At 43.2% G+C, this 19,323-nt stretch overlaps 1 protein-coding gene across 1 annotated transcript in view; it reads right to left on the bottom strand.

Moving 5' to 3' along the window:
- The window catches only part of ATOSA (atos homolog A), a 257,996-nt gene that overhangs the window by 135,913 nt on the left and 102,760 nt on the right, over positions 1–19,323 (bottom strand). Inside the window, exon 6 of the mRNA XM_069222452.1 lies at positions 2,899–3,015. Coding sequence (XP_069078553.1) covers positions 2,899–3,015 — 117 coding nt within the window. The remainder of the gene's footprint in view (positions 1–2,898; positions 3,016–19,323) is intronic.

The raw sequence follows: 19,323 nt of genomic DNA, 5'->3' as shown, positions 1-19,323 counted from the left end.
CTACAGCAGGCCTCCATGTTAGTGAGTGCCCATAGTCGCTATGGGGCCGCAATTTGCGACCCACCTCATTAATATTAATGAGGTGGGTCTTTGCGACCCCATAGCGACTCGCAGACGGTGTCTGAGACACCGTTCTGCATAGCAAATTGCAAGTCGCAATTTGCTTTGTACCTACATCTTGCCCAAGATGTCATAGATCTGCGAAAGCCTGAACCTGCACTGTTTAGCACCCCAATACGTAACTGCAAAAGAACTGACCACTTAACTCCATGGTATAATCATGGAGATGATTACTCAAATCACAACAGGGTAAATTGCTGCATACATCCACAATGCTGGTAGATTGGTGGTCTTGGCACCTGACTAGTCAGGAGAATGGATCTGCCAAGCAAAAAGGAAATTACAAATAGATAATATGGGAGACCTTTTTAGAGAAGGTAAACTCCAGACAATATAACAGTTACAAGAGTAGGGACAGGCTCTTGCCACACTAGATATAAATGTATATTATTATAAGATACACACTCCCACTGGAAGATACTAGGTGAGGTGCTGAACAAACACAGGCAATTAACTCATCAACAAAGGTATCGCAAACTGAGAACCCTAGGCACATTAGTACACAACTATACATGCTATGTAGAAACGCTGAACAAGTAGAAAACCTGAAGAACAGACACAACTAGCAAACTAACACACAGAAAATAATAACGGACGAGCAATCAACATACCACAGCTCATTGATAAAAGCAACACAGGCTAATACAATTTGATTATACAATGATATTACTATACTCCTTCAAGACTTCATAGATATGGATTAAGAAATATATCGGGTTGCCTTAGATGCAACTGCAGAATTGGCAGATTTCCTGCATGCCGCTTGAGATTGTCGAGGCATACGCAAATATTGGGCTGATGTAGTCAGGGAACTCAGTAAAATAAAAGAAACTTACATCATCTCTGACCCGGTTCTTGTATTGCTTGGTTATGTTAAGGAAATGCCTAAACTGATTAGAAGGCTTACTGATAGGGGAATATTTGCAGCAAAATGTGCATAGCAATGCAATGCTGTAGGGGCCGACTTCCAACACTGGAGGAATGGCACCCAGATTTAAACTATTACAATTATATGTTAGATACTTATAGCATGTTGATGCCAGCTAAGAGTAGACCCCCAAAGTATAAGAGGTCCATATCAAGCATACTAAGCCAAGACAGTGAGTGAAACAACACATGAAACATTAAGAGATGGCACTGATTACAAGGGCAATGTAAGTGTGTTCTTGGGGAGAAAAATGTAGGGAGACCTTGCTCGCCCTCTCATTTATCATATTTTTGTTGTTTTTCACTTCCTTCTCCCATAGAATACTCTAAAAGCATGTTAACGGAATATAACTGAAAAGGCTGCCCTGTTGCAAAACATAATACATATGCACTGATATAACTGTTAATTGTAATGTGGAACAATTAAAAATAAAATTTTAAAAACGGAGCTGCAGCTGGAGGGTCCATAATTCCTATTCTTGTTGATTAGTAGAAATGATCAAATTAAGACCATAATGATCATGCTCAAAGACCTTTCTATTCTGAGCAATTTGTTTCTGGAATCATTAGCGAGCACAAAATTCATGATTTTTTCCTGTACTGACAATGACTACTCATCGGGCAATTAAATGTTCAGGACCACGAAACAATGAAAATGCAGCTCATTTAAAATACTTTTCTTCAATACCAAGGTTTCCCTTGGACAAGAGCCACACAGTTTGAAAAATACATTTCTGTTTATCATGGCAAGATGGATTGAGAAGGGCAGGGATCTGTTCAGTGCCAGGAGAATAAAGGCATACTTTGCAATATGTTTATTTCATCCAAGTCATTTTGATTTTTTTTAATGAGGTGCCAGGTACAGCACATAAAGGAGACAGCTCTAATCAAAAGGTAGCCATAGAATAATAAAATTTAACACTTATTAAGTCTGGCTCAATGATACTGCAGAGCAATATGATGAAGACTCACATCAATGTAAACTACTTCAATTGCTACAGCCCAGGATACATAAAGGCCATCACACATACCACAGCAGGTCTCATCCAGGGCCTGAAGAAATATGATCACACCAACCCCATCCTGCCCCTCCCTTGCCGACCACTCACCATCTTCAAAACTAGCTGCATCATTTGTAAAGCCACCATGACCATCATAGCCGCTTATCATGCACACAAGTTCGCCATCTCTGGTGGTTCATCCACAGGCAGAAAAACATAGCAGCAGGCCTTTTCCATCTATGTCTCCAGGATCTGGAAAAACATCCCTATGTCCATTAGGACCACCCAAACACTGCTCTAAATTAATAAAAAAGTGAAGTGTCACCTCTTTAAACATGCACTACTTGTACAGGAATGACACTGAGATATGTCATCTGAAAGAGGAATATTACAATGACATATTAGAGTTTCTCTGGTCCAAGCACTAACATGAGGCTAGCTGGCAAGCAATGGAGTTTGGCATCTGTGTGGTCACTAAGATTAGAAGCCTCAATGCACCAAACGTACAGTTGGACTTTCAGAGAAAACTGATAGAATAATATGTATAAGACTAGCAACTACGGACCAAGTAGGTGTTTTTTTTAAATGTGTTATATGTCATGACTTGTTACATTTGCCTGATTTGAATGGCTATTGTATGTAGAACGTAGGGGTCTGTGAAGGATACAATATCAGCACACTTTTCTGGGAATTTCAATACAGTCCACTCTTGGGCACTGTGGCTTTTTGTTCATCCAGAACAGAAACAAGCCTCTTGCAATAAAGTTAAAAGCACAAAAACGTGTATCTCACACATATAACATCGCCATGTATATTATTTAAATTAAATTAATCTGAAATGAATACTTACTGGGCTTGAAAGTAAAGGCAGTCCAGTCCGAGGATGGAATGCATTGGTCGAGGTTCCATCCAATGAATGGAATTCACGTTTCTTCCAAATAGATGAATGTTTAAATGCCATTCTTTTCTAAATACAGAAAAAGGTGTTCAAGTTACATTTCAGAATACGTCAACTTTCCCACTCTAGGCGTAATTAAGGGCATATCCTTTGCTTTTTACACTGATTGGCCTTTTAATTTAATATATTCAGTGAATTTAGGAAAGAGAAGAAAATGTGTGCTACTGTGTCAAGTTGCTATAGGGCACACTCCTTTAAGAAATAAATCCCAGGTTACTAAGATATAACTGAATATGCCAGCTCTATAACACAGATATTTTCTCTATTTTTATTTAGCTATTTCAGCCACCCTTTCGTATATATTTTATATTCTACTTGAATGTAAAATGAAATTATGCTGCCTTTAGACGGGCAGTTCCATTACAACTGTTTTTAACGATATTTTTATAAATCAGTGTTCTTTAATGTTACAGCCTGTTTTTATTGTGCGCCAATGGTTACAGGTGATGGGCACCAGTACTCTTTTTCTGAAATGTGATTATTGTACATCAGCAGACTAGAGAAACAACGATAAAAAAAACACAGGAAATAAGGAAGAGAAGGATATGACAACAGTGACAAAATGAAAAAAACAAAGAAGAAAAATAACCTGGAAGAGTGAGATAAAAAAATCAGACAGTATAGGTTGGTGGAATAAAGGTATGAGCTGAAACTAAGACCAGACCGCTTAGATGTTGGCATCAATGGCAATTGCTAGCAGTTGATCCTGAAAAAAAACTTACAAACTAGCACGGACTGTAGCATCAAGTTGCAGGCGCTTATGTCCTTACTTTAAAGCAATCTAAAACAAAAGAGCTGTGGATCATGAAAAATTGAAAATACTAGCTATATTTAAGTGTGCAGATAAACATCCCATGATGGAAACCTTTGGTACTTCTATCTTAGACTTCACCCTCTCCAGGGAGGACTCAAGTGCTGACCTTCCCAACCACTTAGAGGACAAATGGTGTCTTAGCAACATTATGTGTCGGTTTGCTGTTGGAGGCATCGCTTGTTCCTACAGGAATATTCCAAATACCACACCAGCTTTTCCATTATCCTGACATGCTGGTCCTTGTTCCTGAAAGCAACCTGGTATTTTCTTGGCCACCATAATCCTTCTAATAAGATAACTGCCCACCATGCGATGAATGCTATATTTAAAGTACGCCAAATAGGTGTGTCCTGAGTCTTGCCTCTTTAGTCATATTTGGAATGTGAAGCTACTGGATGTAACTGAGAAGGTTAATTTCTGATGGACACTAACAGCAGACTCCTTACCTTTAGATTATTCTCCAAGCGCCAGACGCTACCAAGATATTTTTACAGCAGTGCTCCCTTATGATGGTAAGTGGAGTCAAGTGACAATGGCAAAGTGACAAAGTGCAGCAACATATAAGGCCACCGCCTGAATGCCAACTTCCATTCCTTTCAACGCCTTTGAAAGTGGATCTTGAGCTCTGATTGTTTTTCATTGGCTGACTAATTCTTCCAAATTGCTTTTACGTGTGCAAGGAAACAATGTCCCCACTGAAGAATATAGGGTTGAAAAAGTGCCATGGCAAAAACAGATGACTATGACAGACCCGTAGGTGCTTGGGCTCAAGGCATAATTCAGAGTTGTGCAAAGAATGTGCCCTCATACACTCGAAGGCGATTCGGGACCTTGAAGTGAAGCTTTGTGTTGCCGAACACAAAAACAAGTTACAGACCTCATGTAAGGAAGGAGCGGGCCAGTTCCCTGCTCTCGAAGCTGTTCCAGTGACAGGACTTCTTTGCCATCAAGGTCATAGAGTAGACTGAAGTCGAAGAAAAGGCATAAAAAGTAATATCAGGACTTTACCACATACTGCCATTTTCTGCCCTAAGATAAGATGAAAGGGCGTCAAGGTGCCAATTTATCTCACTCCTGATCTCCGAAGAAGCAGATTTCACTATAGGCCTCACTGAGCCTTGAATGTTCATTTCCATCAGCAACAACCCAGTTGAGGCTTTTAAAGGCATCCATGCTATGTATTTCTGTCATTCTTCTGGCTCCCTCTGGCATGCCAGTGTGCTTTAAGGATCCAGAAGGGCCTCCTTTCAGGATACCACTGGTAGATCCATCCTCCGCATCTTCTGGGCTCCTGGAACTCTATGTCAGGACTGGAGGCGAGGATTATGTATATCTTCCTTCACTTTTATTTAACAACCAGTTCAAAGTTCAACAAAACTCAAGCAAAAAACTACAGCACCCATGAAGCCAACGTCTCCATGGTAACTAGTTACTCTCTCCGACAGTGTGTATATATATCCTCTGCTGTCGTCATCCACCCTCTTTCTTCACTGCTCTAGTGTCAGTTAAGTTCTATTTGGCCCTTACTGCCTCTTGAGAGTGCTTGTTATATTTAGATTTGTGTGCTTTTTTGTATAACTTTGTGCCGGCACTGCTTATTCACAGTACTCTTGTGACAGGAGACGCTTACGCACGCAGTAGGCTTTTTTTTTGCCCGAGCGCCGATTCCAAACTCGGTGACGTGTCGGCTCCACCAGAGGGCGCTCTTTTGCGCTTACTGGTGTTTAGAAGCGCGTTTCCTAGAGATTCGAGTTGCGGTGAGCGCTCGATCGCTAGTGGTACAGTGCGACAGGAGTTTTGAGTGGAAAGCTCACTTTTTAACCCCTTCAACCACCACAGAACACTGATTTTGCGGTAAGATAGACTTCCACCTGGGGAGCAGAGCACGAATACAAGAGTTCGGTCTCTTCCTTTTTTCGACAGGAGCGTGGGGGGGCTGCCCTAAGCATAAGAGGGAGTTTTTTCCTCTGACGAGGAACAGGACTCCAGTCGTCCATGGCGCCCGGTTTCCACCACGCCAGACCCGCAGAAGGCAGAGGACTCCAGTTCAGAAATGTTTGAACCCGAAGGCACCTATCACCTTAAATCCTCGGAGTGGCGACCGGAGCAGAAGGTGGCCGAGTATGTGGCCAGCAAGATTCTGCAGCCTCTTGACAAAGAGGTTCGGGCACACCTAAAGGCCGAATGCCCGCGCCCTACACTGCCAGGCAAGGTAGTGGCAACTCCCAACATAGACCCTAAAATGTGTACCTTCTTTGCAAAGTACACTAAGGAACCCCAAGAAGGGTATCGACCGGTCCTGAAGGGCATGTCAGGACAAGTTGTTAGATGTGTTAGGACCCCTAACACAGATTATGCGATTGGCCGAGCCCGCACGACATACGGACACCCCCTTGCCCTCCAGCAGTCAGGGTTGGGGAGCCCAGTGCGGGGATGTCTCGTTCGGTGTACTCCACAGGAACTAAGTCTGCACATCAACTGCCTAGTGCTCCTGGAGGGATCATTTGCGGTCAGGTCCCTGACTCAGGACAAGATCTCTCGTGTTGTTCTTCTGAGGATGGACAATGTGTCTGCAGTGCAGTACATAAATCGCCTAGGAGGCACTCGCTCGAGAGCCCTAGCTGAGTTGGAGAATGACCTTTGGTATTTTTGTCTCCAACACCAAATTTCAGTGACAGCGGAGTACCTTCCGGGTTCCCAGAACACTCTGGCGAACTGGAACTCCAGATTTCAGGAGGACTCAAGCGATTGGCAGCTGGACAAAGGGGTTTTTCTAGCACTCATGAAGCTCTGGGGTCCGTGTTCAGTGGATCTCTTTGTGTCCAGATGGAACGCCCAGTTACAGAGGTACTTCAGCTGGTGCCCTGACCCGGGGGCGGCAGCAGTGGATGCGTTCATGCAGGACTGGGGGCGAGACCAGGGTTGCGCGTTTCCCCCTTTCATACTGATTCTGAGAGTGACAGCCCAGGTACGTCATCAGGGGGCTACGGTGGTCCTGATAACCCCACTTTGGAGGTCATAGGTGTGGTTTCCATCCCTGCTGGAGCTCTCTTGCGACTTCCCAATTGTTCTCCCAGACTCTCCATCAATTCTCCTGGACTTCACCGGGCACCTTCACTCTTTGGTCCTTCAGGGTCATCTATCGTTGATGGCTCTGAAGATTTCCGGGCTCACTGGGAAGACAGCTGATTTTCAAAGGATGCTGAAAAATTCATTAGACAGGCCTGGGCTCCGGGCACATGCAAGCGGTATAGGTCCGCCTGGAATTTCTGGGTTTGTTGGTGTGTGGAAAAACACGTTGATCCCATGGGGGCCCAAGTTACGGATGTCATAATTTTTCTCGTGGAACTAGCGGAGACTGGTTTATCTTATTGCTCAGTAAATTCTTTAAGATTGGCGATCTCTGTGGGACATCCCCCGCTGAACAACTGCCTGGTGGGGGAGCACCCATGGGTGTGTAAATTGCTTAAGGGTATCAGAATATCCAGACCTCTAAAACCCAGGTATTTAGAGTTATGGGACGTCAATCAGGTTCTGCGACTTTTATCCTTGTGGCAAGATAACAGTATCTCTCTCAGAAAGAGTTGTCAGCAAAACTGGCTATGCTGCTGTCTCATCTTGTGCAAACGGGTGTCGGATGTCAGAGCCTTGGATGTATCTGCAAGAATTTTTTCCCCAGAGGGAGTGACCTTCACTGTATCCAGACAAATCAAGTGTAAAACCAGGTCGGTAACCTATCCAGCTTTCCCACATGTGCCAAAATTGTGCGTTGTAAGATGTCTGAAAGCGTACGAAGAGGTGACAGCCGAACATTGACCACCTGGAGAAAGGCAATTGGTGATTTCGATAAAGAAACCTTTCAAGGCAGTTTCCTCGCCTTTGATAGCTAGGTGGATCAGATGGTTTCTGATGGAAGCGGGCATCAATGTGCAGGTATTTGGGGCACATTCCACTCGGGGTGCCATGGCCTCCAAGGCCGTCCAGGTAGGTGGTAGGTTGGAAATGCAATTCTCACAAGAATTGACCTCCTTTTTTCCTTCCGTCTCACGTTGCATCAATCTTTGCTTGTTAATTCCCGTATGGGTGAAGGTGTAATTCTTCTCTGCCATTTTCACATATTGCAATTTTTATTTTTGTGAATTACACAAACGTCACGGTGGGGGTGACATATTGTTGTCACTCATTGTTTATTATAAATCAGAGATTACCATATCACATGTCTTAGACATTATTTTTGTTTATTCTAGCCCTGATGAAGTCTTGGAGATTTATATCTCATAAGACGAAACACGTGTTGGCGTTTTGTTACTTGATTACCTTTCGGATGCTATGGTCACGGATGTGTTGACCTCAAGGATTGCTCTTCTATCACTGTGCTGTAACCTATATTTCGGCGTTGTGTTACTTGATCACGTTTCGGATGCTATGGTCACGGATGTGTTGACCTTAAGGATTGTTCTTTCATCACTGTGATATATTCTATCTTTCAAGAATAAATTGAAGATTCCTTCTTTCACGATTTTCGGTCTCACAACGATTTTCTCGATCAGGATTCTATGGACATTAAACACATCTTATGTAATTGTTTTTGATTCATGAGTGCCCTGACTTCCAAGTTATCTATGTTCGGTCTCTTCGGAAACCTCAGAGGATTAGGGAAGATCCTCTTGCCAGGAGCACCGTGCCCTATCTGCTTTGTATATGTATTACCTTGTGGATTCATTGTGAGCGCTCAATTTCTATGTTCTTTCTTCCTGGTTGCTCCTATTCACGAAGCAGCCTCTTTAGTGGTAAGCTTTAAACATGCATAATCCTTACCTCCGGTCCTGACATAGAATGAGAAATTTCCTTGCTAGCGTGAAGGGAAGTTTCAATTCTATTAAGGACATGGAGGTGAGAATTATCCCACCCAACACAGGGGCTGTCTCTCTCTCCCAGGAGCTGTTTGGACACAACAACATTGGAGGTGGCATCTATGTTTACAATGCTCATATTATGAACCTTGGTTTGATTTGTTACCAGCTTGGTGTTGACTTTCATATATTTATTGTGGTCTGAAGGGGTAATGCATACCCCTAATATGTATAGTTATTTCAGCAGTTCAGAATTTTGGAGGGAGACACGTTCATTTTGCTCAATATGTTAAGTTGTTCTTGTAGGATCGGAGTCAGCAGCAACTTGAGGATTCCTTAAATTCCTGTTGCAGTGAAGTCGAGGGCAGATGACGACAGCAGAGGATATATATATATATATATACACACCCCGTCGGAGAGAGTAACGATTGGACACTGGTTACCATGGAGATGTTCGATTCATGGGTGCTGGTTTTTTTTTTGCTTGAATTTTGTTGTAGTTTGAACTGGCTGTTAATTAAAAGTGAAGAAAGATATGCATAATCCTCGCCTTTGTGTCCTTAATAGAATTGAAACTTTCCTGCATGCTAGCGAGGACATTTCTCATTCGTTGCAGGTTTTACACTGACTTCAGAGCTGACTTCCATTACAAATCCAAGACCTGCGAATACTCCTTTCTATATCGACCCCAGTTTCAACGTTGTGAAATGTGGACCCCACCAATCCTGGAGTCCAATGGCAAGCTTAATTTATCTCAACCCAAACCGAGCCTGCACTTTGACTCCACTCCAGCACACCTGGTTCACATCTGATCTGACTCAGACAGAACACTCCTCTTACCATGGATCCATCTTCAGAGGCTCCCCAATCTTTTTGGCTCCGATTCTGACCACAGTTTGCCGGCACCCGATGATGACAGTGATAAGATGAGCAGATGAGGTTTTGGATCTAGAGCTGGCTCCTGCTGAAGTGAAAGCACATGTCCTTACTGAGGTTTTACCCCCTGGGCCAGCTCATCTTACCCTTTACTTCCATGTAAGGAAGCCCTAACTGGTACCTTGATGGCCACCTGGGATAGGCCCTCTTCTTGTCTAGCAGTGAGTAAGCATGCGGCCAGATGTCACAGACTGGCAGCGGACGACCTGAATTTTCTTACACCGCATCCTCCTCCTGAGGGTTTGGTGGTCCAGGCTTCCAGCAGGAAAGTAAATCCTGATGCATTACCCCAACTCCTTCAGACAGGGAGTCAGGAGTACTGGAGCACTCAGAAAATGATGGTTCTCATCGGCCATTTTGTCACTGACATTAGTCGGTGCAGTTTACCTACCAAGCTGTTACATCCCCACTCTCTGGTACATGGGCAGCTAAATATAAATATCTTATTGAGTTTATGCAATTTAGCAAAACACTCACTGTGAGAATGTTTACAGAACTTCAAGTCACTGCACCATAGTGTCATCAGTAGCCAATGAAAATCTAAATAAACCACAAGATTCAACAAATCAGCCCTTTCAGTTTCGTCACAAAGAAATGGAAGAGTAAAGACCTCCCCAGTACCAAGGTTCCTCTCAATCCTCTATAGTTCAGATTCATATGGAGTCAAGGTGATTCCTGTATGATGGCTCCAATCTATCCAACTGTTTGTAATATGTTCGAGGACAACTTCTTGCTAGGTACACTGGTCTCTCCAGCCTCATACATTGGCTCTAGGTCCTTCATCCACCCGCCAAGCTTTGGGGGCTCGAATTGGTAACTAGGAGCCCAAGCAGCAATAAAGCCAATTTATGTCCGTTGGAGTCTAGCTTGAAGTTAGTATGAAGAACAGTTAGCTTGGGTCTGCAGGAACTGATCATCACTATACCTCACCAAGGGGACAAGAACCCCCTTGCAGGAGGGAGGCAAGTCTCCTGCTCACCCTGATCTTGTGTAAAAGATCTCCACTGTTTGCATCACATCTCAAGCTTGTCGGGGTAGAGATCATTCCTCTCCCTCCACATGTATGTCTAGTAAAATAAACTCCATGCAGTTATTTTAACTGGATGAGTTGATACTGTGACGTGATAGCAGATTCTTTAGAGGATGCTAGTGCCTCAAACCAGTTCTTATTTGAAAGGGGGGTCCACGTCATCCTCGTCTGTGGAGTAGTCCAGGTGGCCACATTCTACATTAATGCAAGCACATCTCTCAAAAGTATACAGTAGCTGCCTTGGCCCCAACAGCTTGTGAGCAAAGTCCGGAAGGATTCTGTCGACATTATCTTGAGCCAGAAAAAATTACTTTATCTTTAGCAGTTTCTTTGCTAGGTACCTGGCATTCTTGAGAGATAAACATTTATTGATGTAGCAAAATGTTTTATGCAGTCTAGGTCAAACCATACAGCTTTTTGACCAAGATTATAAATGTTCTTATATTTCCAGAGAGAGGTTTCAATAACAAAACTGTTGCCATATAACTCCATTCATTCTTTCAGAGTACTACATTAGGCTGCACTGTATAATTTAGTCTTCAGCTGGAAGAGTCAGTTGCTCACTAATTTATTGTTCTGAATTCAAAATAGCATTGACATCCCATAATAGCTGAGGTTTTTTTTGGGGAGGGGGAGGCCTGGTTGGAGGAGGTGGGGACAAACAGGATCACATTATATTTTCTAACAACTTGTACTTTGTTACATATACTGAACATCAGTAATTAATTGCGATCCCATTTGCTGTCTGCTAGATCTTAAGTGACTGAACTGATATATGCGAAGGTGCAAACAACAGAGATAAAATATAATTAAAAGGAGCACTCTTTCTTCAGTGCTCAGTAATGACAATTGAGCTACTTGATACTATGATATTATAATGGTCAATGGTTTTCCGATTGCCTGATTAAAAGCAAGAAATTAATCAAAATTACTGGAAAGTGGGTGGAGGAAACATCTTCTGGTGTGAGAGCAGTTGCCAGGACTCCTTTGCTATGGTCATTAGTCCAGAAAAGAAAATATTCAGAATTAACTTTAAAGGAGCTACTTTGGCCCTTCTGGAAATACCCAACTGGATTACATAAGAAGGTGGATGATCACTTTATAAAGAGCAGCAATGTTTAGAAAAGAGAATATGAACCCCCCTATGCATTAAGGGCAAACTGTGTCCCCCAAATAGAGCCTCTTCTTCCCATATCCTCTATGCTATGAATAGGTGGGGCAGGTGCAAAAGGAACCAAATATTGAAGGCTCCACATTAGAATGAATGGTTCTTTAACTCCACATGAAGCCTGTTGTTGAGAAGGTGGATACAAACTCCTCAGCCACTGAGGTCAGGTCTAGAAGAGAGGATGACATATTTCTCCCTTTCCTTTATTCTTACCCTGGCAGCCATTTGAAAGTTAGCACGTTCAACAAAACAAGCAACATCAAATTGCATTTCCAACAATCAGCAAATTCTGTGATAAACAATAGGAAAATCAATCAATCGGAGTCCCCAGTTCGTCCAAAGTAGGTCCTTAAAGCCTCAAAACTTCTCCTTTTCATTCCACTTAGCACCCAGTTCAGTGATCAGGGCTTTGTACTGAGACTAACATAAGCAGACCCATCTGGGGTCTTCCAGGTCGCCCCCTAACCCCTAATCACTTTTTCCCTCATTGTCAGGGGTTTTTCACAAAAAGGTTTAGATCTGCTGGTACCTTTTTTCTTTCAGTGGAGATAGGGTCATCAAGCGTGGAATTTTTCACTGCATTTGTGGCAGGAATTGCGTGCAGCTGATGACTATGTACCGCCTACTAAGACGTGGTTTGGGCTTTTTCATCCCCAGCTGGAGAGGAGTGCAGTAAAAGTGTTAGGGTGAACTCTTGACTTGACCAAGAGCATCGTGCAATAGAGCATAAACATTCTATTGGTAACAACTACTCATCTCAAGGACTAACTATGTATTAACTGGAGATTATGATTGTAATTCGATCTCTTGTGGATTGATAAATAATTTTGTTAAAGAAACTAAAAGTTTGTCTCTTTTGACTTAATTTTTATGCATATCTATTTGGTAGTGAAAGTGATTATATTGTTACATACTCCTGACACATGTCTAAGTAGAATGCTCTGCTACTTTGTTTGCTTAAAGTGTAAGGGTGTGCAGGTCTGCATATGTGAGGGACACCCAGCAACAGAGAGAAAGCACTGTACTGCAACAGCTCGTTAGTCAGTCTTCCTTTGGCAGCAAGGCTATAAAGATGATACGAACTGATACAGCAGAAAAGTGAGCCCAGTCCCCAGTGAAAAAAAGCCTAAACTAATTTTACCTGCCCTAGCCTTTTTGGACCCATAAAGGATCCTTCCATGAGATTGTTTTGGCTTGTGTTGGAGCACACATTATATAACTTGGACACCAAAGAGGATCAAGCCCACAGATGTTTGGGTGCTTTGACAGTGCCATTCAGTGAGGGGGTATAAGTACATCATTTCACAGGAATGAAATATCCTGCAACCTGAACTCACTTAGGCTGCCCCAAGACAAGCATCATGCTCCCTACCCTGATTTCAGTCAAATATTAGCTTTTGGAGTTAATAGATATGTTGGTTAAAAATGGCTGTATATGAAGGTGCCCCACAGCCCCTAGGAAGATACATCTTGCTCTTTTTACCTAAACTTCCAGAACATCACCTTAGTGTGTAAGACCCACTCAAGGTCCCTAGGCCGTCTTAACTATGGGATCTTAAAGGTGCTGAAGCACCAACAAAAGATGAATCAAAAAGGAAAAGGATTGACCCAACTTATTTGGCTGTCTTCGAGCAACTCCGGTATGCCTTCCTGAAAAATGCATGACACTGTGCACACTACCCTACTGTTGGGTGGCGGACAAGGAGGCCAACGCTACCTCAGAAAAGGGTCTAGAGAAGGAAGAGGAAGGTGCACACACACTGATTTGTCAGAGGAGCAACAACGGCCAAGCCAGCCTTGCTGACTGGTCTTTCAAACTAAACGCCCTCAGATGCCTGTTCCTTATGTGGATTCAGAAAGCAATTCCAATAAGCCGGAACAGGAGGCTCTTTACTACCCAAGATCTTCCAAGTGGGCACCAACAGAAAAGGAGGTCCAGTATATGTGGGCAGAATTTGCATGCCTCTTCACATTCCTCTTCAAAAGGAGGTTCAGAGACGAACAGCCTGCCCCACTCTAAGAGTTAGCCATTAACTAAAGCCTAAAATTGCTTTCAAGATGGAATCGCCTTATCGGAATTTATCAAAGACTGAAAGAAATTAATTGTCATATCTTACAAAGCCTACCAAATTAGGTTAGTTGACATCATCAGAATCCTTTAGATACTAGAGATGGCACAGGAGGGCTAAAGTGTCCGTTGACTTGGTATCACCAGATATTCCTACTGGCTGGACGTAGCTGGCCATTTACTTTTTAGGGAAAGGCAAACACTTGCTACTACTGATCAACACCCTAGGTGTGGCAGATGGTAGTGGGATACAACAGTAAGGTTCTGAAAGCAGGGGAGGCAGCTCATCCAGTGCCTTTCTCCCCAGGACGAATGAACGGTTTGACCTCCTTGACGAGACAGAGTTAGAATAGAGCACTGTGTGGGGATGTGCTGCTGTGGGCCTGTATATGGATTTAGTTAATTTGATGATGACAGTTTACGGTTGAGGGCATCTCAGCGGATGAACTGCTGCTGGAGAGGGGGCAGGAACAAGGAGGGTTGTGTTAGGGAGGAATTAAGTCATCAAGGTGTTTACTTTGAGGAAGTTCTGGGCTATGCAAGCTTGGATCTTTCCTAGAGCATTGCTGGGGAGGATAATGTAGTCCAGGGAGAATATTTGTAGGTATACTGGGAGTCATCTGCATACAACAGGTACACTAGATTTGAGTGGCGAAGCTTCATGTAGTGGCTGACGATTGTGGGAGGGTGGAGCCTTGGTGGACTCCTCACCTCCCCTGGGAAGGGTTACTTAGGTTGCCCGTCAGTTTATTATTTGTGCACATTTACGCAGAAAAAAGGAAAACCATTTGAGCATTATTTCCTGCAACCTCCATTCTGTGTTCAAGCGTCTTCACCAGGCTGATGGTTGACAGTGATGAAAACCTAGGCTAGATCAAGTAGAATGAGAAAACAAGAATTGTTTTTAGAGTATCTCCTATGATGTGCAAAATGCCAGTTTCTATACTGCAGCCTATGAAGACACTGGGCTAGAAGTTGTTGAGCAGATCAACTTTTGCAGTGTGTTGACAGAGTTGGCTGAGGGCATCTAGTATTTTCATCAAGAAATAGAGGGTAGTCACTGAATGAAAGTTGTTTACATCTTTCAGGTCAGAGCTGGTTTGTTTTCCAGGAGAGGTGTTACTCACCCAAATTTCAGGCAGTCTGGGAGTGTCTTAAATGAGAAATGCACTGACAAGCTTGATCCAGAGAAGGTAAAAAATGTGACCAAGATCTTTTGTGAGTGCTGAGGGCAGCAGGTCAGTGAATTTTGAGGTGCATTTCACTGATGTTATCACCTTCTAGGTATCACCTTCGTTGAGGGGTTTGAAATCTCTCCATGTTGCATTGTTTTGGGGCTTTTTGGTGGATGGATGGGAACTAGGACCAGCTCAGTGAACATGTGCTACTGTTTGGAGGAGGATAGCTAATTCACCAAAGTCTGGTGTGCATCAAGTTCAGCAGATACCGAGCTTTCAAGTTTTCTTAACTTTTCTGAAAAGGTCAATAACATCTCATGTTTTGGAAAAATTGTCACGGAGTTTGGTGGTAGTGTCAAGGAGTATTTAGTACTGGATGATTTCAAAGAGTCTCCATCTTCTCTCTGCTAGACTGAGTTACCTCCTTTATTGATTTAGCATTTGGTTGTACCAGAGGGAGGACAGTTTGTTTTTATATCTTTTAGGGCACAGTGAAGCCACCTCTTCCATGATGTCAGTCATTGTCGGGTTATAGCGAGAGGTTAAATCTTGTATGTGTCCGATTCCACTCACGGGTGTGGAGTGCCTCAGGCATAGTGAGGATAGTTCATTTAGGTTGATCTTTTCAGCATCTCTTATCCTACTAATACCTTGGAATTCGGTCATCTGCCTGAATGTTGAATGGTGGAAGAGGATTGGATAGTAGTCCAACCAATAAGTTGGTAGAATAGAAACTATGCATAGTGATCCTTCTTTGGCTAAAATTATGTCCAGGATTGCCCTTTCACGTGGGATGTGCCTGTACAGGCTTGCACGAGATGAGTGGCAAGCTGTCTCCTTCAATGGCAGCTTTGGAGCCGGCAACATAATTCCTTTGGAAGTTGTAACACCCTAGAAAAACAGAGGTAGGGTGTACAAGAGACTGCATTTTGATGATCTCCAGCAGTTGTTTGGGGAAAAGCTGATTGTCTCTTGGCAGGTAATAGAAGAACTGAAATTCTGCAACAATTTCCCAGCTGATTAGATAGAGGTCAACTCCGAGGTATTCACAGGAGGAAACAAAATGGTTACTTACCAGTAGTTGTTTTGCAGCGTTAAGTGTTTTCTGGGTTCACATGCTAGGCATTATTCCGCTATCTAGGGTCTAGCCTTTTTTTCCACCTCTGAGAGTCGTCAACCACCATTTAGTGCTAGGTCTGTCCTCTGTGTGTCATCAGACTGCGCCCTGGAAGGTCCTGTACATGGTCACCATCTCAGATTCTTTTTTTTTCTCTCCCTCCTGTTTGCTTTGTGTCCCATTTTGACAGAGGTGGGTGGGTGAATCCAGAAAACTCTTCAAGCTGCAAAACTACTCCTACTAGTAAGCAACCATTTTGTTTTAAAGCAGGAATCCTTTTCTGGATTCACATGGTGTGCATTAGATAAAACAGCGGTATCCCGTTCCTTGGGTTGGTTGGGATGAAATGTGGATGAGTGAGCCAATAGGTGTTATAGTACCTTCTGTTCCACATGTGCTTCTTTATTCATCTGAATGTCCAAACAGTAGTGTTTTGTGAAGGTGTGTGAATATACCCATGTTGCTGCTGCACAGATTTTGTCAATGAGCACGATTGCTAGGAATGCTAATGTTGAATCATTTTTCCTGGTTAAGTGCGTTCTGGGACGCGCAGGTGTTTTCCAGCCTTTGAGAAGAAAGTTTGTATAGTTTCAACAATCCATCTTGCGATTGTTCCTTTGGACACCGGCAATAATTTGCTTGCCTTGGCAAATGAAACAAATAGCTGGTTTTCCTTGCAAAACTCCTTTGAGTCCTGCAGGCAATACATTAAATGCTTTCAAACATCTACAGTGTGTAGGGGTCTTTCGGCTTGTGTCTGCAGTTCCTGGAAGAAAGCCAGCAGTTGTATGCTTTGGTTGACATGGAAGGGTGTTAGTACCTTTAGTAGGAAGTGTGGATTGTTCTAAGGACCACAGTGTCTTTGTGGATTTGCAAATACGGTCCCTGAATTGTCAGTGCTTGAAACTCGCTGACTCTACGTAAGGATGGGATTGCTATTAAAAAGGCGGTTTTGAGAGTAAAAGATCTTAGATAAGATTTGTACATGAGTTCAAAGGGTTCCGACATCAGCTGTGTTAATAGTGTTCAGGTTCCATAACTGTGTTGGAACAGATCTTGGTAGTGTTACCCTTTTAGAGTTCTCTAACAATCTCTTTACTACTGGGGATGTGAAGATCGTGGTGCCTGACGTACCTCTAGTGTAGGCCACTATCGGTGCTAAATGCACCTTTGGGGATGCCTAGGTGAGGCCACTGTTCAGCAAGTGGGTAAGGTATATTAGGACCGTTCCCTGATGTGTTCTTTTGTCCATTCTGTTGTTGTTTGTACACCAATAGATGCAGCTTTGCCATTTATCCTTGTAGCATTTTTGTATGCTTGGTTTGCTAGCTTCCCTGAGGATTTCCTTTGTCCTTGGGGGGGGGGGGGGGGTCAGCTGCAGGTGTTTACGTTCTAGGTATTCAAGAGCCAGACCACTAGGCTGAGGGAGACTGGCTCAGGGTGGTGCATTTCCCAGTGATGCATTGTCAGTATGTCCTTTATTGGTTTCATTGTGATCATCTGACCGTTGCACATTTCCTGTAGATCTGAGTACCAGGTCTGTTCTGCCCATTGGGGGGGCTATAAGGATTAGTCTTGTTCTCAATTGCCTGGCCCTCTCCAGTACCCTTGGGATCGGGGGAATTGGAGAAAAGGCGTATGCAAATTTCCATGACCAACTTATCGACAGGGCATCCCCTTTTGACTGGGGGTGAGTAAACCTGGAGGCTAAGTGTTGGCATTTTGCATCTGTTGGTGTGGCGAACAAGTCCATGGTTGGTGAGCCCCAAATGTTGAAAATCCTTTGTACGACTTCCTGATTTATCTCTCCTTTGTGTGAGCTGGTTTCTTGTCTGCTCAATTAGTCTGCTTCTCTATTGAGCTCCCCTGGTAGATGTATTGCCTGTAGAGTTATTTGTTGTTGTATCGCCCTTTGCCAAATATCTTGGGAAACTTTTGGTAGGGTGAAGGAGTATGTTCCCCTCTTGTTTGTTGAGATAAAACATGGTGATTGTAGTGTCTGTATCAATACATTTTAGCCTGTTAAATATGGCTGGAATGGCCTTAGGGCTAGATAGACTGTCTTCATCTCAAGGTATATTGATATGCTTCACTACATTTGTGTCACTCCATAACCCACTTACTTTCAGGCTTCCTATGTGCTCTCCCCAACCTTTGTGGGAAGAGTTCGTTGTTATGGTCTCCGTTGGTGTCTTGAATGATCTCCCTACATTTATGTTTGTCGACTTACACCATTGTATCTTCTTCTGTACTCTTGCAGTGAAAACCACTAGATCCTCCCACCTGCCTTGGTTTGTGACCATTTGTTCCAGATACATTCCTGGATGGGTTGCATGTGCAGTCTTGCATGTGGGATCAATGGGATGCATGATACAGTCAGACCCATGAGATTCATGACACCCCTTACTGCCAGAGACTAACCCTTCTGGTAGCAGTGAGTCTAAGCCGGGTAGGCTTTTGCTATTTGGAGTTCAATGTAGCTCCTAGAAACACTTTCAATTGCTCTGGTTGTGGTGATGACTTTTTGTGGTTTATTGTGAAGCCTAGGAGTTGTAGAGTGTATGTCCCTTGTATGTTTTTCTGACAATTCTCCATTGAGTGTGCTTTTACTAGCCAATCTGCTTCGGTTTTGATCTCCCCTGATAGGTGTATTACCTCTCTAGGTATGGGTAGACATGAATTCCAAATCTTCTCAGATGCCCTGCTACCGCTGCGAGGACTTTTGTGAAGGCTTTTGACGCAGACCTTATGCCAAAGGGTACTACTTTTTGTCTAGGACAAAACGGAGGTATCTTTTTTGTCTCTGGTTCATATGTATGTGCAGATATGCATCCTTTAAATCGGAGGGGGCCATATAATCTCCTTCTCTCATGAGTGGTATTATTTCCTGCAATGTTGTCATTTTGAAATGTGTTGAAATGAATAGGTTTATAAATCTGAGTTCCAGAATTAGTTTTAAGATTAATTCTTGTTTTGGGACCAGAAAATATGGTGAGTAATTCTCCTTGTTTTTGTCTTGCTTTGTTAAGCGTTCAATGGCCCTCTTTGGAATTGATTCTCTGACCTCCTTTCTGAGTTGTATTAATTTCTCTACCCTGAAAACCGTCAGTCTCCGAGGTGTTTGAGGAGGTTGTTTAACTCCATACAATATCC

This window comes from Pleurodeles waltl, chromosome 3_1 (genome assembly GCF_031143425.1).
Source record: "Pleurodeles waltl isolate 20211129_DDA chromosome 3_1, aPleWal1.hap1.20221129, whole genome shotgun sequence".
In the NCBI taxonomy this organism is placed as follows: Eukaryota; Metazoa; Chordata; class Amphibia; order Caudata; family Salamandridae; genus Pleurodeles; species Pleurodeles waltl.
The sequence above is the reverse complement of the archived record's forward strand: the minus strand, read 5'-3'. Positions and strand labels throughout refer to the sequence as shown.